At 46.3% G+C, this 24,449-nt stretch overlaps 1 protein-coding gene across 1 annotated transcript in view; it reads right to left on the bottom strand.

Moving 5' to 3' along the window:
- The window catches only part of LOC137427764 (uncharacterized), a 66,039-nt gene that overhangs the window by 14,564 nt on the left and 27,026 nt on the right, over positions 1–24,449 (bottom strand). The window contains exons 6-7 of the mRNA XM_078777791.1: positions 12,514–12,573; positions 7,700–7,807 (exon numbers count right to left, since the gene is read on the bottom strand). Coding sequence (XP_078633917.1) covers positions 7,700–7,807; positions 12,514–12,573 — 168 coding nt within the window. The remainder of the gene's footprint in view (positions 1–7,699; positions 7,808–12,513; positions 12,574–24,449) is intronic.

The raw sequence follows: 24,449 nt of genomic DNA, 5'->3' as shown, positions 1-24,449 counted from the left end.
TTATTTAATATTTAAATTGAATTTATTTAATTATATTTAATTATTTAATATTATTAATTATTATTAGAATATTTAATTTATTTAATATTTAATTAGAGGGAATTTAAAGAATTTAATATTTAATTATCAACATATTTCCCGACGAAAATTCCACCTTCCCACTTTATTTTATTCCATTCCGAATTGATTTTAATCCGTTCCAGGGTTGAAAAAGCATTGTTACAGGATTGATGAAATGCCATCGCACGCTGCTTACGGTTATAAAAACCACAGCGGTCGAATTGAATGAAGAAGAGGAATCACATTACATCGGTAAATGACATTCGTTTTGGGGAATCGTGGGGGAGCAAAGATGGCGGACAAATGGCTTTAAAAAATGAGCTTCCCTTCCGATCCAGTTAGTATAGAGATCAGTGGTTGAATCACCTGTATCGATTCCCCGGAAGTACAATGTATGTTTAATGTTCCTCTGACTTATCTGAATCGCTCTAATTAAGATTACACCCACGATACTTGTTTCGGATTTTAATTTCAACTTGAGAACTGTAACTGAATGGTTCTGATGGGAGGAGGTTAAGGGGAGAAACGACAGGTTCAGCTTAAACCATAGAGAAACAAGAAAAAGAGCAATCAGAGATCGCAAACCCTCGCCAGGATTCAGTGGTTTTTAAGGCTTTTGTGTTAAAACAAATATGGTGGCCGTCCACGTGACCGATGACATCATTATTATTTTTTCTCCACTAATTTATTCCTAGATTATGCTCAAGAAAGTTCATCTTGATCGGATGAAGTTTTGTACTTGTCGAATTATGACGTCATAATGGAGACACCGATGACATCATTAACAGATGTCATTCCCCGTGGAGAGTTCTTTACAATGAGCCATATCTCAATTTTTTTCAATGCAGCGCTTTCAGAGACAGAGGTGCAAAAGTTTTCGGTTTTTGCAAGATGGCGGCTGAACCACGTTACCGATGACATCATTTTTTCCCCCCCCCCACCAATTTATGCCGACATGATGCTCAATAAATTTCATCTTGATAGGATGAAGTTTTGTACTTGTCTAATTATGATGTCATTATGGAGGCACCTATGACATCATCAACATATTTTATTCCCCATGGAGAGTTCTTTACAATGAGCTATGTCTCAATTTTTCTATTCAGCGCTTTCAGAGATAAAGAGGTGCAACGTTTTTCGGTTTTTCCAAGATGGCGGCCAAACCACGTGACCTATGACATCATAATTATCACTAAAAATTATAGAGGTGGAGTTGCACCTATGGTGAAAATTTCCTGTCAATCGGATCAACGGTTGCAGAGAAAATCATATTTATTCTGTACGGACAAATAGACAGACGGACAAACAAACGGACTCAATTGCAATACCCTCTCCTCAGGCGAGGGTAACTAGAACGGCACTCGTCGACGTCACTACGTCGATCGATATGTCTCCACCCATATTATTATATCATTTTTCATACTTATCCCAAGTTTAATTTAAATCCCTTCAGCTGTTCTCAAGTATCACATTTGACCTCTTGACCCCAAAATCTAATCAGTTCATGTTTACATTATACATACCTGCACCAAGTTTGACTTAAGTCCCTTCAGCCATTCGCAAGTTATTGCGGTGACAAGAACCTATCACAGATGGAAAGCCGGACATTTTCTATGCTGTGTGTCCAAGCCATAACAATTTCTACGATTTGAGCTTTTGTCATCACAAATTTTCAAGAAAAACTTTACAATTTATGGTCAACTGACCTTTGAAAAGGTCAAGGTCACCTAAAAGTCGGTTTTTTTTTTTTAGCTGTTTTAGTCATGTTTAGCATCTGGAAGAAGAAGTCTGAATACAAAGAGGACACGGATGGTCTTTCCACAAATGGCACATAATTTACCTGAAATAGCACCAACATACAAGCTTTGAAATCGTCACCGAGACAACAGCGGTGCATTGTCCGACAAGTAGATGTTACGAGAAGAGGGAGTTAAGTGAAGAATACCTCACTGGGTTTGTTGCAAGAAGCGCAGCTGAATCTCCATAGACCAACGCACAATGGGTTGAAATTGTTCCATCTTGGTCAGGGAATAGGTGAGTCACTGCACCTCCAAGGTTCGCATACAAAAGACCCACGATTCCTCCTTCACTGGGTAGGTTTGTTTTAAATGATTCGTTCTGCTTGAAAACGAACGTGAAAGCTCAGGGAAGCGTCGTTGCCTTCTGCGTTCCTTCTCCATTTGCAAACTGTTGGTGCCTTGTTATATCTCATATTGTTGTTGCTTCCATTGTTGTTGGTATTATTGTTATGACTTACCAGGAATTTTAACAGTCAACAGAACATTCACCAAAGCACGATTAAATTAAAATACTTGTCCGTAACACAAGGAAAAGGCGTTTACAACAATGTTATTTAGAAATATACTGTATCTTCAAATTTGTTGAAACCACTAAAGGGAATTTTCAGATGCTTTCTCGTTTTTCTACTTTTGTTCAATTATTTGCATTTATTCCAGGGTTATTTCTACCTCGTGTAGGTTATCATGCGTGCCAGGCAGACCGAGTTGTCGTGGAATGAATTATCACAGCAACTGCACTGAAATGGCTTCTCCCATTGTTTGTTATCTCCATTTATGGGTTTGAGAAGATGGGAGGAGGTTCTCCCTTAACTCAAAATATCCACCTCTTTTTTCAGTAAAGGATCATTATTCATTGACCAAATTGTTCATTTCCCCATGCTTCGCGCGCAGAATACATTCTACAGTGGAGGACGATTTCCTTCTGCTTTAAGTTCCAGCACTTTAGGGGTTTACTACGAGGGGTGATTGCCCTGGTTCCTCCCAAACTACCAGACCTGAGGCCACCGAGCACAAATAACTTCGTGTCGCAGCGGGTTGCTAATCATCCGCAAGTGCCAATTAGTCTACCAGGTTACCCAGGGTCCTCTGTCTGATTACTGTTTACCTGAGGTCACATAGCTTTCCAATCGGATCTCACACCCTCAATGTGCACTGAGCTTATCTTAACTAGATCTTAATTGGATGCGGCCCAGCAACCGCTAGTGCACACCGGAATCTACAGATTAGCGCTAATTAATTGGGGAATTATAATCTCCCAAGCTAACGAGGTGCGGACTGCGTTAAATCAATGGAGGAAAAAGGCAGACACAGACAGATTGGAAAAAGAGTTCAACAATCGTGGGTTTATTATTTACAATGAATGTGAAATGTGGCAATGGAGAACATGCGGTGGGATTGAAGCACTTTAATGATGAGCAATTAAGGAACAATCAAAACATTGGGTCAAAAATGCACATACAACTAATTAGGGGAGGAATGCAAAAATGTACAAGGGAGAACAATATTGCAAGCAATAGAAGGTGCAAACACAATATACAACAAAGAAAAGAGACGAAGAGCAGCACAATACCGACTCCTTACCTATCTCAAAGCATAGTATATGCGTGTCCAATCAGAACATCCGAAGGGTAAAGAGTCAAGCAAGAATGAAAGGGGGAGGTGGTTTCGAACTCTTTGTTCACCAGGCCTGGGCTGTCATGCCAAGTCACCCATATACTATGGGAGGGGGTAAAAGGAGGAATACTGTTTGGTGTCCAAGGTGCATATGGCAGAGGTGCAGTGTGTATCTGTGGTTCCGTCCCTGAAAAGAAGAGGAAGCAGTGATGCCGCTGTTGTTGATGATCCTGCGTTGAAAGTAGACGATTTAAGGGAAGAAAAGAATGCGCAAGGCGATAGGCTTACTTATCGTTGTGAGATTCCTTAACGTGTGTGGGAGTGTGTGGCTTGGCTTGGCCCTAATGAGTGCACTCTGCATGACACCTGATTCGCTCACTCACCCAGCACTCTGTTCCGCCAACAGCAATCTCGGGCTTCCCAGCTCCAGCTCTGTTCCAGTTCGAGTTCCAACCTGCCTATCTCCTATCCTATCATCATGCACCACCGACTAAGCCAAGATCATCCACCAACAACTAGAACAAACAACTCTGTTCATCTGGAACCTGGTAGTTGTTGGTTGTAGAACAGGTGACACCCTTTTAGCTTTGTTGTAGAACTTGTGAGGCAAGGATCCCCTTCCTCACTGGAGAAGGGTGCAGTCATTATCCTTTTCAGCACACATTCCAGCTGCTCGGTGGGGCCGCACAGACTTGGGCCTCAGCCTCCAAGGGGTCAGTCTCCTGTTCGGCATTTTCTGTGACTGATTGGCATATTTTGGTTACAGCCAGCCATTTTGCTTTCCCCAAAAGTTCGTAGGGCTTCGAGTGCTTGACAGTGGTCATCAGTGGCACTCAGGGGAGTCGTGCCAAGATGGTATTTGCCAGCATTGCGCATCTGCCTGATCCCTTTCTTCTCACTGGTTGGCTTAATAGCTTGCCGTCGCTCGGGTTTGCTCACAGGGGAGGTATTCACAACTAATCCACTAATGGGTCCTCATGTGTACCTGGCTCTGTTTCTTGGTACTGAATGATTTGCTGCACACAGTGCACTTATACGGCCTCTCTCCAGTATGGATCCTCATGTGCATCTGGCAATGTTCTTTCTTCATGAATGATTTGCTGCACACAGTGCACTTATACGGCCTCTCCCCAGTATGGATCCTCATGTGTACCTGGTGGTGTTCCTTGGCCATGAATGATTTGCTGCACACAGTGCAATTATACGGCCTCTCCCTAGTATGGATCCTCATGTGTATCTGGCAATGTTCTTTCTTAATGAATGATTTGCTGCACACAGTGCACTTATACGGCCTCTCCCCAGTATGGATCCTCATGTGTACCTGGTGGTGTTCCTTGGCCATGAATGATTTGCTGCACACAGTGCAATTATACGGCCTCTCCCCAGTATGGATCCTCATGTGTATCTGGCAATGTTCTTTCTTAATGAATGATTTGCTGCACACAGTGCACTTATACGGCCTCTCCCCAGTATGGATCCTCATGTGTACGTGGTGGTGTTCCTTGGCCATGAATGATTTGCTGCACACAGTGCAATTATATGGCCTCTCCCCAGTATGGATCCTCATGTGTATCTGGCAATGATCTTTGGTACTGAATGATTTGCTGCACCCTGTGCACTTATAGGGCCTCTCGCCCGTGTGGGTCCTCATGTGTACCCGGCAGTTTGCCTTCTTCCTGAATGATTTGCTGCAAACAGTGCACTTATACGGCCTCTCCCCAGTGTGGGTCATCAAGTGTTCCTGACAGTGCGCCTTGGTACGGAATAATTTATTGCAGTTGCCACACTTGTACGGCCTCTCTTCACGATGAATCCTCATGTGCTGTTTGCAGCCCGCGTCATAACTGAACGATTTGCTGCACAGGGTGCACTTGTACAGCTTCTCAGTAGAGTGTGTCCGAATGTGATTTTGACACAGCCTTTTGGCAGAGAATAATTTATTACAGACATTGCACTTGAATGTTTTTTTTGGAGCATGAATCCTCATGTGCAATTTCCATTTGGAGTGCTGTCCAAACGATTTATTACACACGGTGCACTTGTACGACCCGTCACCAACATGGGTTCTCATGTGTTTCTGGCAGCTTGGATTCCTTTTGAATGACATGTTGCACACGGTGCACTTATAAGTTTTCCCCCCAGTGTGAGTCCTCATGTGGTTCTTGTGGTGTTTATTCATTCTGAATGATTTGTTGCACACAGTGCACTTGAATGGCTTCTCTCCGGTATGAATCCTCATGTGTTCCTCGTATGTTGACCTACATTTTAATGATTTATCACAGATAAGGCACTTGTATGGCTTTTCCCCAAGATGTGTTCTCATGTGATTCTCATGCGTTGACATGTCAGAGAATAATGTGAAACATACAGAACACTTGAACTGATTCTCCGAAGGGTGGATCCTCATGTGTACCTGATACGTTGGAATGCATCCAAATATTTGATTGCACACGGTGCACCTGTGTATATTTTCCGAAGTGGGAATCTTCCTGTGTTCGTGTCCATTAATATTTTTCTGTTTGTCATCGATAGATTTCACACCATCACCTTCCTTGTGTTGTGGCGAAGCATTCTCAATGAGCGTCACACCATTCTTGGTGATGGATAACATCTTGAAGATTGGTGTCCGTATTTCTAAAGATTGGTCAGAAAAAAGAAGAATATTTATCATAGGGATGCAAAACATACAACACATGAGGATGTATGTGAAATAGCAATGAATCAGCAAACTTACACTTTCATGAAGCCTGCATTTGGAAGTCAATTAACGTATTTTGAGGCATTTTCATATTTTGAGCGAGGTATTTACTTTTACAAATATTTTAACCACGTCAGTGGGGAGAGAGAAGTACAAAGTGCAACAAAATTGAAAGTTTCAGAAACAAAACATAAATCCCCGACGGATTGGCTCTTTTGTCCGATATGTACCCCGCGGTTCAACGCTCGGCCGCATCTAGATCTAATTAAGATCATGGTGGTGCCCATCAAGGGTGCGTGCCCTGGTCAGGAGCCCACGTGACCTCTAGTTAAACGGTAATAGACGGCAGATCCTGGAACACGTGGTTGACTAGCAACCTGCACAAAGTCACAAAGTCATTCGTGCATGGTAGCCTCAGGGCTGGAAAGTTCGAGGACCAAGGATAACACTCCCTTATAGTACCGAGATCCAGGGCGGTAACAACATTTCGGTTAAACGCACCTGAATTTGTTGAACATGACGCCACACATTCTTGCGTTTCAACAAGCAAGTGTGCCCAAATTGAACGATTCACCTGATGCAGGAACTTGGATCAAAGAAAAACATGTAGTTCCTTTATTTTGTTGTTCAACAAATGTGGGAAAAATAGTTTTGTTGTGGGAAGATTTCTGGGGTTTTATTCACGATGCGTCTCCTACAATATCTGTGCAATAGTTGCAAGAATCACTACCTGAAGGTGATCAACTGGCACACTCATTTACTCTCCTCCCACAAACCGCACACCACAAAGCAGCCCTGAGAAGCATGAGCATCGGTTTTGCTTCGGAAATCAGCAATCATACACCTTGTATTAAAATGATCTCATTACAACCAAAACTGCTCTCATTGAATCTCTCACCTCCTTTTGATGCGAGTTTTGACGTTCGAAGCAAAAACAGTTTGAGAGCTCAGCGCTGTTGAAGCGGTCTTATACACCACCATATTTAACATGTCCAATAACTGCCAAACTGGAGGTTCTCGCTAATTACAAGAAGGTGTTTTTTGTTCTGCAGTGTTCAAGTATATAATTTAATATAAATAAAGTAAAGATTGAAAAAGTCGTATAAAAAAATTGATTCCGCAATTTACCGCCATTTTACCACCGTTTTTGCAGTGGCTTTACACCACCCCATCAAACACGTTACATTAGTTATTCATGGCTGTTGTTCGTGTCCAATATGACGTTCTTTAAAAACCAGTAAATTCCCTGTTTGGAATGATTTTCAATGTTGTTTGAGTGCCAGGCAGACAGAGCAAGAATATTACCTCATTCCTCTCTGTGCATGTGTGCTCAGGAAGTTCAGGAAGTTTTGTAACTCAGCAGGTTCGTTTTCCGATTCATGTTCTGATTCGTTTTCAAAATATGACATTGAATTGAAATAAAGTTGTTCCTCGATCATAAACTGACGTTTACAGACAGATGGACATTAACCAATTGCTGAACCTTATGCGTGTGCGTGTGTGTGGGGTAACAAGCCTCTGAGCTCACCATCTGCATTGCAAGAATCTTCACTCAGTTCTTCTTTCACATGGATGTTGTTTGAAGTCAGAAGAGCATCATCATGGCGAACCCTCCTCTCAATGGCACCAATTTCACCTGCACAAAATCCAATGTCAGAGGAACACAGCGTTTTAATTCTTCAATATATACCAAGCTCAGCATTGACAACAGTTTTTGACAAGATTTCTTTAAATATTACAGTATATACAAAATCTCAAGTCTGACAAATACACTAAACAAATCACAAAGACAGCCTTCTTTCACCTGAAAAACATCGCCCGTCTCCGTCCATCCCTCTCCTCCACGGCTGCAGAAACCCTCATCCACGCCTTCATCACCTCCCGTCTGGACTACTGCAACAGCCTCCTCTATGGTTCACCCTCAAAAATCACCAATAAACTCCAATACATTCAGAACTCCGCTGCCCGTCTACTCACCCATTCCCGGACCCGTGACCACATCACCCCCGTCCTTTACAAGCTTCACTGGCTCCCCATCCCCCAGAGAATCCAGTACAAAATCCTCCTCTTGACCTACAAAGCCCTCCATAACCTGGCCCCATCCTACCTGACTGACCTCCTCTCCAGACACACTCCCACCCGCAACCTCCGCTCTGCTGGTACCAACCTCCTGCCCCCCCCCCCCCCCCCCATGCGGACCAAATTCAGATCCTGGGGGGACAGGGCCTTCTGCATCGCTGCTCCCACCCTCTGGAACTCACTACCTCACACCATCAGAGACTCCTCCTCACTCACCACATTCAAAACATCACTCAAGACCCACCTGTTCAACACTGCATTTAACATTTAACCCACAGCATCTAACCCCTGACTATCTCCTCTCCTTCTCCCTCCTTTTGCTTTGATTATTTACCTATTTATTTTTGTCTTTTTGCACTTGTTTTTTGTACTCTGTCAAAGCGTCTTTGGGCTTCTTGAAAAGCGCTATATAAAATAAATGTATTATTATTATTATTATTATGAAATATGGAAGGAATCCGCCATCGCGGACTTGTATCAGAGAGTGGTCCAAGAAGTTTTAGGAGACTGGAAGTTGTCAGAAACAGAAAAGTACCGGTCGACCAAGCATAAGTGCAGGAGACGTTGAATGAGTGTGTGAATCATTTCAAAAAAGTCCCAGAAATCAATCCAACACGCATCCAGAGAACTGGGACTAGTCTTGCATTATACACAGGATTTTGCATAAAATACTGAAGTTTTATGCCAATAAGGTGCAGATTCTTCAGGAATTCAAACCAAATGACAGGCCCAAATGTAAGACATTTGCCTTGGAAATGCTCAGTCGCATAGTGGATTACCTGAATAAGGTCATGTTCCCAGACAAAGCTTGCCTTCACGTATCGGGGAAGCTCAACTGGCACAATGTCCCTGCTCCGATGTCCCTGCTCTCAAATGTTGTGTTTGTGTGCTTCCCCTTCTCTCCCCATCTTGTCTATCGCTCCTATTATGATATACTTTGTGTGTCTGTTTGATTTTTTTGTGTGGTAAATGTTAGCTCTTTCACGAGCCTCGGTCCTCTATACAAAAAAAAAAAAAAAAAAAAAGCAAGGAGAGAGAGGAAAAAAAATCAACATCCTAACAGTGGTACAGGTGGTGGATGCAACAACCAATGGAATGAAGAGAAATGAGGGGAGGAAACCTGCAAGTAGGAGCAAGTAGGTTATGTCGGTTGATGATCCTGGGGGGACGGTGGAATCAAACAGCCTCAGGAAGGTGGTTCTACAAATTGGAGGGGAAAAAAGAACAAAGAGGGAAGGTGGTGGTGGTGGAGTTGGAGGTCTAAGCAAGGATCTTTAGAAAATTTTCCAGGCCAGCTTTTCAGAGCAATCAGTTGGTAAATAAAGAACGAGTCGGGATCCGATGTTTTGGGGGTATCCCAATCACCCCCATCACACCTCCTCGCCTCCCCTCCCCCTCCCCCCAGGAGCTCCTATGATCCGAAGTCGAAAAATCAAAGCAAGAGTGATTGCGTGGGCTGCTGTCTTGTATTTATAAGTCAAGCTTCAGTACAGTCACCCGGGTGATAAGGGAGGAGTAGCAAAAATAGCAGAAAGTTGACGGTTTTTGACCATGAGTTGACCTTTGACCATTTGACCGCAAAAATGGTACGTTTACCAATTCAGTGAAGCAATATACAAATGCTGTTCTATTCCGATACGATACGATGAGCTGACACGAGTTTCAATGATCTGATACGATGAGCCGATACGGGTTGCGATGATCCGATACGATGAGTTGCGATGATCCGATACGATGAGCCTGATATGAGTTGCAATGATCCGATATGAGCTGATATGAGTAGCGATGATCCGATACGATGAGCTGATATGAGTTGCGATGATCCGATACGATGAGCTGATGAGTTGCGATGATCCGATACGATGAGCTGATATGAATTGCGATGTTCCGATACGATGAGCTGATACGAGTTGCGATGATCCGATCCGATGAGCTTGATATGAGTTGCGATGATCCGATACGATGAACTGATATGAGTTGCGTTGATCCAATGCAATGAGCTGATATGAGTTGCGATGATCCGATCCGATGAGCTGATACGAGTTGCGATGATCCGATCCGATGAGCTTGATATGAGTTGCAATGATCCGATACGATGAGCTGATATGAGTTGCGATGATCCGCTATGAGTTGTGATGATCCGATATGAGTTGTGACGATCCGATACAGTTGTGATGATCCGATATGAGTTGTGATGATCCGATCTGATAAGCTGATATGAGTTGTGATGATCTAATCCGATGATCTGATACGAGTTGTGATGATCTGACATGATAAGCTAACACGATAAGCTCTACACTAACTTACAATGAGCTGATACGAGTTGTGATGATCCGATACGATGAGCTGATATGAGTTGCGATGATCCGATACGATGAGCTGATATGAGTTGCGATGATCCGATATGATGAGCTGATATGAGTTGCGATGTTCCGATACGATGAGCTATGAGTAGCGATGATCTGATACGATGAGCTGATATGAGTTGCGATGATCCGATACGATGAGCTGATGAGTTGCGATGATCCGATACGATGAGCTGATATGAATTGCAATGTTCCGATATGATGAGCTGATATGAGTTGCGATGATATGATCCGATGAGCTGATACGAGTTGCGATGATCCGATCCGATGAGCTTGATATGAGTTGCGATGATCCGATACGATGAGCTTGATATGAGTTGCAATGATCCAATACGATGAGCTGATATGAGTTGCGATGTTCCGATACGATGAGCTGATATGAGTTGCGTTGATCCAATGCAATGAGCTGATATGAGTTGCGATGATCCGATCCGATGAGCTGATACGAGTTGCGATGATCCGATCCGATGAGCTTGATATGAGTTGCAATGATCCGATACGATGAGCTGATATGAGTTGCGATGATCCGCTATGAGTTGTGATGATCTGATATGAGTTGTTATGATCCGATACAGTTGTGATGATCCGATATGAGTTGTGATGATCCGATACGATAAGCTGATATGAGTTGTGATGATCTAATCCGATGATCTGATATGAGTTGTGATGATCTGACACGATAAGCTGACACGATAAGCTCTACACTAACTTACAATGAGCTGATACGAGTTGTGATGATCCGATACGATGAGCTGATATGAGTTGCAATGATCCGATGCGACGAGCTGATATGAGTTGCGTTGATCCGATACGACGAGCTGATATGAGTTGCGATGATCTGATACGATGAGCTGATATGAGTTGCGATGATCCGACATGAGTTGTGATGATCCGATACGATAAGCTGATATGAGTTGTGATGATCTAATCCGATGATCTGATATGAGTTGTGATGATCTGACACGACAAGCTGATATGAGTTGTGATGATCCAATACGATGATCCGATATGAGTTGTGATGATCTGATACGATGATCTGATGAGTTGTGATGATCTGATCTGATGATCTGATATGAGTTGTGATGATCCAATACGATGATCCGATATGAGTTGTGATGATCTGATACGATGAGCTGATATGAGTTGTGATGATCCGATATGATGAGCTGACATGAGTTGTGATGATCCGATGCGATGAGCCGATATGAGTTGTGATGATCCGATACGATGAGCCGATATGAGTTGTGATGATCCGATACGATGAGCTGACATGAGTTGTGATGGTCCGATACGATGAGCCGATATGAGTTGTGATGATCCGATACGATGAGCCGATATGAGTTGTGATGATCCGATACGATGAGCTGATATGAGTTGTGATGATCCGATACGATGAGCCGATATGAGTTGTGATGATCCGATACGATGAGCTGACATGAGTTGTGATGGTCCGATACGATGAGCCGATATGAGTTGTGATGATCCGATACGATGAGCCGATATGAGTTGTGATGATCTGATGCAGGCGGTGCGTGGTGAGACGATCACGGCAGCGAGGTATTCAGCACGTAGCAGCTCTACACTGACTTACAAAATCTGTTTTCTCTTTCTCAAAGAACCCCGAACCATCTACTTTGGTCACATAAATGAAAGAGCAATAAAGGATTTGCCTCTTGACCCATCTGGGTGAGGGACTCAATGGCACCTCACTGCTTCCTCTGAGCACATTTTTTGAATGGAAAAAAAAATCACTGCCTCGATAAGTCAAGCAAAGTATACAAGAAGAACAGATAAATATTGTGTGGAATCCAATATCAATGACACACGACACTCAACACAATTCCCATCATAAAGTATCGAGACCTTTAAGTTGAACAATATTATCTTCAAATCTTACCTTGTGAGGGAGATATATTCGTTGGTACAGGTTCCACCTTCACCACCACGATGGAAGATTCTGAACAAAACAAAACCTGCAATTAAAAGGCAATAACGTGTGTACACACACACACACACACACACACACACACACACACACACACACACACACACACACACACACACACGGGCATGGACACACACACACAGCCACGGGCATGGACACACACACACAGCCACGGGCATGGACACACACACACAGCCACGGGCATGGACACGCACGCACGCACACACACACACACACACACACACACACAGCCACGGGCATGGACACACACACACACACACACACACACACACACACACACACACACACAGCCAGCCAGCCACGGGCATGGACACACACACACACACACACAGCCACGGGCATGGACACGCACGCACACACACACACACACACACACAGCCACGGGCTTGTACACGCACGCACGCACACACACACACACACACACACACACACACACACACACACACACACACACACAGCCAGCCACCCACAGGCATGGACACACACACACACACACAGCCAGCCAGCCACGGGCATCGACACACACACACACACACACACACACACACACACACACACACACACACACACACAGCCACGGGCATGGACACACACACACACACACACACACACACACACACACACAGCCAGCCACGGGCATGGACACACACACACACACACACACACACAGCCACGGGCATGGACACGCACGCACACACACACACACAGCCACGGGCATGGACACGCGCACACACACACACACACACACACACACACACACACACAGCCAGCCACGGGCATGGACACACACACACACACACACACACACAGCCAGCCAGCCAGCCACGGGCATGGACACACACACACACACACAGCCAGCCACGGGCATGGACACACACACACACACACACACACACACACACACACACACACACACACACACACACACACACACACACACACACACACACCTCCCATTAGCAATTTGCGAAAAATTCCCAATACGAGCTCAGATGGCTGTTCATGTCGAGATACGTTTTCTAAAATCTCTTGAAAGTTTTACTTTTGTCCTCATTTACACCAAAGAAACGAACGATCTCAATTGCACCGAACAACAGAAACCACCTTGATAATCGGCAGATTTATGTGTTGAGGTTGGAAAAACGTGTCAAAAAGAGAGTAACACAGCCAGAACCACCTTCACCAGGTGTCGAGCTTTGGTTCGTCGGACGTTTCTCATTGGTTGACTGACATGATATAAGTGAGAGCAAAATATTGTACCAATGAAAACACCACAAGTGGCATGGACGGTACTCGAGCACACATGAGCTGTTGGCCAAGGCAATGACAGCGACCTTCGAAATCGTCGTGCTGGGCCCCAAGCATCCCAGGGACATGACGTCATTGATTTAACTTTTTATAAAATGTGTCTTAGAATGTACAAATTGAAAGTTACAATTACAAAACTCCACTATCATCGGAGGGGAGACACCCCCTTTCAGAACCCGCCCCCTTCTCCGATAACACGCCCATTCTCCCAGAACCCGCCCCCTTCTCCGATAACACGCCCATTCTCCCAGAACCCGCCCCCTTCTCCCAGAACCCGCCCCCTTCTCCGATAACACGCCCATTCTCCCAGAACCCGCCCCCTTCTCCGATAACACGCCCATTCTCCCAGAACCCGCCCCCTTCTCCCAGAACCCGCCCCCTTCTCCGATAACACGCCCCTTCTCCCAGACCACGCCCACCTTTCGCAGACCCTCCCCCACCCCTTCTCGGTGTCTTCACTCCCTCGCACCGCGGATCCATCCTCCTCATATAGTTTTTCTTCTCTCAATGTTGTAACTATGTCGATGGTGTTGAGAATGAGATAATGAATCACCTGTCCAAGGTAACCACGTACCTGATTCGGGCTCCGTCCCTTCCCCTCCATCCCCAAAACTCCAAACCTCCAAGAATCAAGATCTTGAACTCGCAGATCCTATCATCATCTGCTCTGTTCCCTCCATCAGATCCCGACTCAGAGTTCGAGTATCTGGGATCGTGGACGCATCTCGGAGGGTTTCTCTCCATGACTCTCAACACGGTGCAAAACCTCGTTCGGTTCCTCCTCCCGGTCTCACCGACCTTATCTCGGTCACGAACTTGATTCCGATACCTTGACACGTTAACCCACGTGTATCGATTCCCTGGAAGTGCCAAATGTTGAACCACGTGTTTCCATTCCGGAAGTACCAAATATGTTGAACCCACTGATCTCTATTCGAACTGGATTGGAGGCTCGACGCCAAATCAACGCTAATCGGTCCATTTGCTGTGAAGTCACCGGAAGTAGATTGGTCGCCATATTGGTTCCCCCAGAAAATCTGCGTCCATTCATTGTCTTTATCAAAAGGCAATGCCTGCAATATTTTATATAAAAATAATTTAATCGAAATTTCAACAAAACATTCGATTCAAATTGACTTTAGACAGCAAGTTGCTGCGAGGAAAGATGCCGCCCCGTACAGCGTATGGATGTACGAACTGGGATGAGCGTGGGCAAAGAAGAGAAAAAGGATTAACCTTTCACAGGTAAGTTAAAATGTTCATGATGGAGGGTGTAGTCCCGTACCTTAAGATGTGTGTAATGATGAAAGCGCCTTAACGGGAGTTGTAAGTTAATTGTAAGAGTAACTAGTCTAGTTAGCAAACTGAACTCCCCTCAAACCAATTAAAGGCTCAACATCCCCACTGCAAGCACGGCCACGGGCTTACTGCCTCATCACACACAACTAAGCAACGCTGCCTAGCTAGCTAGTAGTGCCCCTACGCCCCGGCTACACTGACTTACACAACTAGGCAACGCTGCCTAGCTAGCTAGTAATGCCCCTACGCCCCGGCTACAATGACTTACACAACTAAGAAACGCTGCCTCGCTTGCTGGTAGTGCCCCTACGACCCGGCTACACTGACTTACACAACTAAGCAACGCTGCCTAGCTAGCGAGTAATGCCCCTACGCCCCGGCTACACTGACTTACACAACTAAGGAACGCTGCCGAGCTAGCTAGTAATGCCCCTACGCCCCGGCTACACTGACTTTGCAATATTAACATTTCTGGCTATAATTTCGTAATTTATGAAATATCAATGAAATATATATGTTATATATGTTAGCTTACCTTTCAAGTAGGTGTCTGGAGAAAAAACACAATGTATCTATTATACTGTTGTGGATTTGAGAATCCTGTGGTTTTTTTTGGTAAATATCACCCTCTAAGTAGTGTAATGATTCCTTGTAAATACCTCCGTTAAGTGTAAAGGTCAAAGGTCGTCCTCTTAGTTAATCCATCGCAAGCACGTAGGCCACCATATACCCTTCGAAATAGTTATTTCCTCATTATGTGCATTAGTTTAAGGCTGTGTTTCCCATTAGTTGACTCTGCATTGCACCGAATTGAAATAAGATAGATCCCCTTTCAATTCCCTCAAAGCCTCTATTGCCAACTGCATTGCCGCCATTACACACGTGGTCAAGCCTCAGAGAAGAAGGGGGAGGAGCTACATTACGGGCGTGGCCCGCACCTCGTCATCAGGAGGTGGAGCCAGGAAGCCCTTGCACCCAACCAGGACTCGGTGGGCACGGCTTGGTAAGGTGTGGTCATGGCTTGGTAGGGCGTGGCTATATAACCCGGCGCGACGCCCCCAACGAGAGACGATTGAGGAAGGAGATGACCGAGGAAGCCCCCATCAGCTCCAAGTGACCTCGGACTCGTTTCTCGAGTTCACCCCACCGCAGCGGAATCCACCGCAGCTTTTGACCACGGCAGCTTTGAGCGTTAACAGCAGTTGCGGCCGCGAAGTAACGCCGCTGTGCGGATACGATTGAGGAGGGTCGGCGGCTGCTCACCTCGAGCCGCGCGATCATACCAACCACCCGCATCCTTCCCGCCTTGTGATCCCACCTCCTCGTCCGTCCAGCCATCCACCTCCTGCCATTCATTCCTATCATCATTCCCCGTGTAAGTCTAATTGTCGTCCGTCCTTTATGTTGTCTGGGGTATAAGTTAAGCCTGTTTAGGTAAGTTAATATTTGCACTGTGTCTTACTCCTTCTGTCTTTATTTTCGTATCTTTCCATCTCCCTTGGTTTCTTTGATTGTGTACATAATAGTTCGTAATAAATCCTGTTCTTCCTACCTTGCCTTCTTTCCTTCACATCCGTTCGTCCTTGTCTTTTCCATCATTGAATACCTGTGGCACGATTTGGCCAACGTTTAGAATCGGAGTAGTGAATGTTAACAGTTCGAGCCGCGGCTGCTAATCCGCTGTGCAATTAACATCTTGTCCACGGTCTCGAACGAGGTTGCTCACCTGCCTCCCTGGAGGGAGCTGGGCAGCTTCAGGAGCGGAGACGGCCAGTGAAAATAGAAGGGGGACTAACCCCCCCCCCCCCTAAGGGGAGTGCCGCACTCCGTTTCCGCAACAATTGGTGTCAGGAGCGAGATTCGGACCTGAAGTGCGCTTAGCGCACTCAAATTACGAGTGGTCGAAATTTCATTTTAACATCCAAATTTAAAATCGTGCCATGGATGCTCAAGGCGATCGGATGCTGGTGGGTGAGTTAGAAGGGGGGTTAGAAGCGACCCAGGACCCCAGGGAGGAGGTGGGAGTAATAATGGAGGAGGAGAGCAATGAAGATGTGGTTGCGGGGGTATCAGGTGCACAAGATGGCGCCCTCGCGCACGAGGTTTCGGGCGCACAAAATGGCGGCTCGCACGTGGTTGGGGCAGCCGCGCCCGCAGCACCGGTGAATTTGAACCTCTTAATGGTGCAAATGGAGGTCCTCATGCTAAAGATGGGTGAGCGATTAGAAAGTAAAATAGACACCCAAAAGGAAGAAACGAGGGCTCAGGGTGAGCGATTGGGAGGCCAAATGGGAGCAATGAGGGACGAAGCGAGGGGTACCAGTGAGCAATTGAGAGACGGGTTAAGTAATATGGGAAATCAAATCGGGGGCTAGGAGCCAAATTTGAGGGGCTGGGAAGCAAATTGGAGCGAATCGGTAAAGTTGGGGACAGAATGGGTGACCGCATACGAAAATGTGGGGAGAGGGCACAAAAATGTGGGGAGACCATGGATCTCATGTTGGGCGAGGGGGTCCCAAGGGTGCACGACGAGGTAAAGCAGGTCGAGAAGCGCTGGTTGAGCGAGGCGGAGGAAAGCGCGGGTAAAATGACGGGTGTAGAAATCGCGACCCGGGGTTTGGGGCAGCCGGCGACCGCTGAGGTAGAGGAAATTTTATTGAAGCCAACGGTCGTCGAGGTGAACAAAGAAATTATGGGTATAGTTGAAATTGTAGAGACGACAGACGTAGAAGAGCAACAGTTGGAGGAAGGAATGGATAATGTGCAAAGTCTGTGCTCACACCTTGATGCCGTGCTTAATCCTTATAAAGATTTGCAGGTGTTGGTGCAGGGAGGAAGAAGAACCCCGAAGGTGAGACTGGCTGTATATGGTGCTAAGAGGTTTTTCGGCAGTGTTTGGCGGGAAGAGAATTGTCGCGTGCTTGGGATCGCGAAAGCACCCGGGCGTTCGTGGAAGGTCCTATGTGTGCTGTGTTAAAGGGAATGGCACGCGTGTGAGGAAAAAGTGTGCGTCAAAGAGTGAGCGTGTTATAAGGTGTACGGAGTGTGACACAGAGAGTGAGAGCGATACGGAGTGTACGTGCGAGGGTGAGAGTGACACGGAGAGTGAGTTGGTGGTGGAGCGGGTGCGAGAATGCACGCTTGGAATGGTTGAGAGTGTGCGAGAAAGCACACCTGAGGTGGTTGTGGCGCGGGTGTGGGAGAGCCCATTGAAGCGCGTGTGTGGGTGGATGCAAGAGTGCACCCCCATGAGTGGTACGGAGTACGTACCGAGGGAGAGCGCGCAAGACGGTGCGCGAGGTGTGTTAAGGAAGTGTGCGAACGGCGAGTGCGCGAGAGGTGTGGAGTGTAACAGGGAGTGCGGTGGTGGAATGGACGGAGTGTGTGGGATGCACTGGAGGCGCCGCGACGCCGGGTTTTGTGTGTGAAAAGGGTCACGTATGCGTGTGAGCATGTGAGTAAGGCATCGACGTTAAACGGAGCAGCGTTTAGGGCAACGGATAGCCGACGCGAGCACTCGGGGCGCGGTGCGCTTTGTTGGATGCTAGGCCCAGTGCGGATCGGTGCTGCATCGCTTCTCTTCGAAGCGTCGTTGCCGATTCGGGCCTGGCCCCGCCCCGCACGGTCGAGTCCGGGCCTTGTCGGGCAAGGTGACCGGTCCGGTTCAGGAGCAGGTGGGAGGAAGCGGAACGGTGCCCCCTTGTGGGGGCGGGGTTCCGACCGGGCGAGATTGAGCCATCGGGCCGGAGGCTGAAAGGATCCGCGCCGAGATGGTGCGTGGAATCTCGGCCCGACCAAACCGCCTCCCCTGAACCGAATGCCGGACGGATTCAACCTGCAGGCGACCAAACCACCCAAATTCATTGCTTGGCTTTGCGAAGCCGAGTTTTAATGATGTCATGACGCACCGAGGCTCAGATATAGCGGACTGTGATGATAATAGTGTTTTGATCCGAAATTTAGAATAGTGAATAGGATTGGCAAATTTTTGATTGGCTGGAATTTGATGAGCAAAATTTATAGTGGAAGATGCCCGATGTGGTGGGATGGCAAATCCACCGTCCCTCACATACGGGGCACATGAGCACTAGCTATGGGGTTTATGGCAGTGTAAGCTCGCCGAGGGAGGGTTAAGATAATTGTATAGGGACCGAGAGATGACCATAGATAAAGGTAGAGGTAAGTAGCGACCTTGGACAGGTAGTAGGGGACATAGAGAGGTTAGAATGGATGATAATGACGTGGGATGTGCTTAGTTTAAAGGGAAGACGGGGAAGCGTGAGTTTTAGCAGGGCACCAGGTAGATCAGATGATGCCGTGTATTTGAGAATCGAAAGTGTATTCGTAAGTGTATTGTGAAAAGTGTGAGGTGATTGTGAGTTGTATTGAGCGTGGAAGTGTATGGAGCAGCGTATGAGGAAAAATTGTGATTGTGCATTGTATTGAATGAATGAAGAAGCCTGGGAGGAAGGAGGGTGCAGGAGGCACCAGGTGTGATTGCACAGGTGTGCAAGTGAACAGGTGTATGGAACAGTGTATGACTAATGGTGATTGCGTGTTGTGTTGAGCAAATGGTCCTGGAGGAAGGAGGGTGCAGGAAGCACCAGGAGTGATGGCACAGGTGTGCAAATACAGGTGAGCATGGTTGTGTGGAATACATGGAGTATGGAATATATGGAGTATGGAATGGGTGGTGTGGAGTTAGTATGGTGGAAACTGTGGAGTGGAGTGGATGGTGCGAAGGTGTGTATGGGGAGGATGGACCCCATCACGAATACCCGGGGAGGGTAGTTTAAGAGTTAGGTAGAGGGAGTAGGTAAATTGTGGTTGGATATTGGCATCTGTGGTGTGTTGTGGAAGAATGGTGTTTGGATGGGTGCATTAGTGTCGTGGAAATGGCTGGGCGTGTGGCCTGTTAGTGTGTGTAGTTAAATGGGCACTCCGCCACTGTTAGGATGTCGGCCAGGTGAGGCCGCAGGTGGGCTCTGGGAGCCGGTAGAGTTGTTGTGGATGGGGCCCGAGGATTCGGAGGACGGACCCGGGTAGCCCAGTGCCAGAGAGGGCACCGAGTGGGGTAAGCGCCAAGGAGGGCCTTCCCCAGGTAGATAGGTTAGGGTAAGGAGCAGGTAAGCTCGGAGGCAACTGCAGTGGTGGAGGTGTGCAGGTGGGTAGACCTGCTGGGAGAGCCACACGACCGAGTCCTGAAATTGTGCAAAGGCACAGGGAGTTGAATCGGGGGAGTGAGACCCCAAATTGCTGAAGCACCACAGTTTGGTCAATGGGAATTTGGTTCTTAAAACCGCATAGAGTGTAAGATGGCCAATGGATTGGCAGGGAAAGACCCCGGGTAGTGTAAAGTGTGTTAAAGTCATTTAGAGGATAGTTAGGATTAAGAATCTCCTCGCACCATCTACATCCACTCACCTGAGGTGACAGAACTCCACACCATGCCATGTTTTTATTATTTTTTGTGCAAATGTTTGGAATGTGAGATGCATCATGACGTGGGTGTGACATTGTGTTGTTGTTCCATCTCTCCCTCATGAGGATTGATGATGAATTGGTGATGGCAAATTGAGACAATGGGATTGTGACGAATTTGGTATAGGGGAAATATGGGGAGGACGAGACGTAGTGACGGATTTGTAAAGGTGTAGATTTTTGTACATACGGGGGTAAGGGGCAAGGGTAGAACAGGTAAGGTGGGGTGACGTACGATAGGGACGAGCTTTTCTCCGCTCGGTCTCCAGGCGCACCTCACCTTGCATTGCCTTTATTGATCTGTACCCTTGCTAACCTGCCCTCTCTGTCTTCCTTCCCTGACCCATGGATCGTGCTCTCTGGGCACTGAGGGGAGCGTGCGGGAGTCCGCCATTGTGTGCCCGAACCCCCGCAACCAGCTGCCTGCATCGATGCACCACTTATGGACCACATGTCTGTGGCTGAGCACCACTCATGGACCCCACGGGTTGGGGCATGGCCCCTCTGCTGGGACTGGCCACGATGGCCCAAGATCTTGCTTGCGGACCTCGGTGACGTGGCACCTATGCCACACAGGTGAACCACCCATCGTCGGCCCCTGTGGGCCATAAATAAAATAAAAATGGACACGTTCTGTGCTTTTCATTATTATTATTGCAAATAGGCTGCCAGTAAGAAGATGAAGAAAGACAACATCAGGAAGAACAATGGCCAGCAGAGGGAGCCGAAGAGAAAGACCACCAGCAGGGGTTTGTTTATTTTTTTTGAACTGTGGTGACTGTGCACTGACTGGTGCGTTTATGGTGCTGTATGGGGCTTTTTGGTGCTCTTTGTTGGTGCTGGTGCGTCGATGCAGCGCAGGCTGTCTCCGCCGTGCGGATACGATTGAGGAGGGTCGGCGGCTGCTCACCTCGAGCCGCGCGATCATACCAACCACCCGCATCCTTCCCGCCTTGTGATCCCACCTCCTCGTCCGTCCAGCCATCCACCTCCTGCCATTCATTCCTATCATCATTGCCCGTGTAAGTCTGATTGTCGCCCGTCCTTTATGTTGTCTGGGTTATAAGTTAAGCCTGTTTAGGTAAGTTAATATTTGCACTGTGTCTTACTCCTTCTGTCTTTATTTTCGTATCTTTCCATCTCCCTTGGTTTCTTTGATTGTGTACATAATAGTTAGTAATAAATCCTGTTCTTCCTACCTTGCCTTCTTTCCTTTACATCCATTTCATTTTTGTGATTTCCCCCTTTGAATACCTGTGGCACGATTTGGCCAACGTTTAGAATCGGGGTAGTGAATGTTAACGGTTCGAGCCGCGGCTGCTAATCCGCTCGGCAATTAACATCTTGTCCGCGGTCTCGAACGAGGTTGCTCACCTGCCTCCCTGGAGGGAGCTGTGCAGCTTCAGGAGCGGAGACGGCCAGTGAAAATAGAAGGGGGACTAACCCCCCGACAAGTACAAAATGAAATTTTGTACTTGTCGAATTATGACGTCAAAATGCAGACACCGATGACATCAACAGATGTCATTCCCCGTGGAGAGTTCTTTACAATGAGCTATGTCTCAATTTTTCTATTCAGCACTTTCAGAGATATAGAGGTGCAAAGTTTTTTGGTTTTTCCAAGATGGCGGCCAAACCACGTGACCTATGACATCATAATTATCACAAAAAATTATGCAGGTGGAGTTGCACCGATGGTGAAAATTTCCTGTCAATCGGATCAACGGTTGCAGAGAAAATCATATTTATTCTGTACGGACAAATAGACAGACGGACAAACAAACGGACTCAATTGCAATACCCTCTCCTCAGGCGAGGGTAACTAGAACGGCACTCTTCGACGTCACTACGTCGATCGATATGTCTCCACCCATATTATTATATCATTTTTCATACTTATCCCAAGTTTAATTTAAATCCCTTCAGCTGTTCTCAAGTATCACATTTGACTTCTTGACCCCAAAATCTAATCAGTTCATGTTTACATTATACATATCTGCACCAAGTTTGACTTAAGTCCCTTCAGCCATTCGCAAGTTATTGCGGTGACAAGAACCTATCACAGACGGAAAGCCGGACATTTTGTATGCTGTGTGTCCAAGCCAAAACAATTTCTACGATTTGAGCTTTTGTCATCACAAATTTTCAAGAAAAACTTTACAATTTACGGTCAACTGACCTTTGAAAAGGTCAAGGTCACCCAAAAGTCAGTTGTTGTTTTTTAGCTGTTTTAGTCGTGTTTAGCATCCGGAAGAAGAAGTCTGAATACAAAGAGGACACGGATGGTCTTTACAAAAATGGCACATAATTTACCTGAAATAGCACCAACATACAAGCTTTGAAATCGTCACCGAGACAACAGCGGTGCATTGTCCGACAAGTCGATGTTACGAGAAGAGGGAGTTAAGTGAAGAATACCTCACTGGGTTTGTTGCAAGAAGCGCAGCTGAATCTCCATAGACCAACGCACAATGGGTTGAAATTGTTCCATCTTGGTCAAGGAATAGGTGAGTCACTGAACCTCCAAGGTTCGCATCCAAAAGACCCACGATTCCTCCTTCACTGGGTAGGTTTGTTTTAAATGATTCGTTCTGCTTGAAAACGAACGTGAAAGCTCAGGGAAGCGTCGTTGTCTTCTGTGTTCCTTCTCCATTTGCAAACTGTTGGTGCCTTGTTATATCTCATATTGTTGTTGCTTCCATTGTTGTTGGTATTATTGTTATGACTTACCAGGAATTTTAACAGTCAACAGAACCTTCACCAAAGCACGATTAAATTAAAATACTTGTCCGTAACACAAGGAAAAGGGGTTTACAACAATGTTATTTAGAAATATACTGTATCTTCAAATTTGTTGAAACCACGAAAGGGAATTTTCAGATGCTTTCTCGTTTTTCTACTTTTGTTCAATTATTTGCATTTATTCCAGGGTTACTTCTACCTAGTGGAGGTTATCATGTGTGCCAGGCAGACTGAGTTGTCGCGGAATGAATTATCACAGCAACTGCACTTAAATGGCTTCTCCCATTGTTTGTTATCTCCATTTGTGGGTTTCAGAAGATGGGAGGAAGTTCTCCCTTAACTCAAAATATCCACCTCTTTTTTCAGTAAAGGATCATTATTCATTGACCAAATTGTTCATTTCCCCATGCTTCGTGCGCAGAATACGTTCTACAGTTGCAGAATACGCAGAATACGTTGCTGCACCTCTGCTCTGGAATGACTTGCCTTCCTCTGTTCGACATGTTGACTCTCTTCCCGCCTTTAAAACCTCCCTCAAAACCTATCTGTTTCACAAGTCTTTTAAAGTCTAAGTCCTGTTTTCCCTTTGGTTTGAGGTGGGACAGAGATCGAGAGTATGTCTGTGTACATGTGCGGGGGAGGGAGGGGAGGAGGAGGGGGAGTACACATCTGTGGGTTTTGAATGGGGAGGGAGAGGAATAGGGCAAGAGTGAAGGTGTGTCTGTGTGTGTGTATGTTTGTGTATGTGTGTGCGGTGTGTGTGCGTTCGCATGATAATGTAAAGCGCCATGAGGATCGTTTACTCTGCTTGATGGGGCTATATAAGACTCTATTATTATTATTGTTATTACAGTGGAGGACGATTTCCTTCTGCTTTAAGTTCCAGCACTTTTGGGGTTTACTACGAGAGGTGATTGCCCTGGTTCCTCCAAAACTACCAGACCTGAGGCCACCGAGCACAAATAACTTCGTGTCGCAGCGGGTTGCTAATCATCCGCAAGTGCCAATTAGTCTCCCAGGTTACCCAGGGTCCTCTG

Source organism: Myxine glutinosa, chromosome 5 (assembly GCF_964187855.1).
Source record: "Myxine glutinosa chromosome 5, kmMyxGlut1.1, whole genome shotgun sequence".
Classification (NCBI taxonomy): domain Eukaryota; kingdom Metazoa; phylum Chordata; class Myxini; order Myxiniformes; family Myxinidae; genus Myxine; species Myxine glutinosa.
This window is presented reverse-complemented; position numbering and strand designations above follow the sequence as displayed.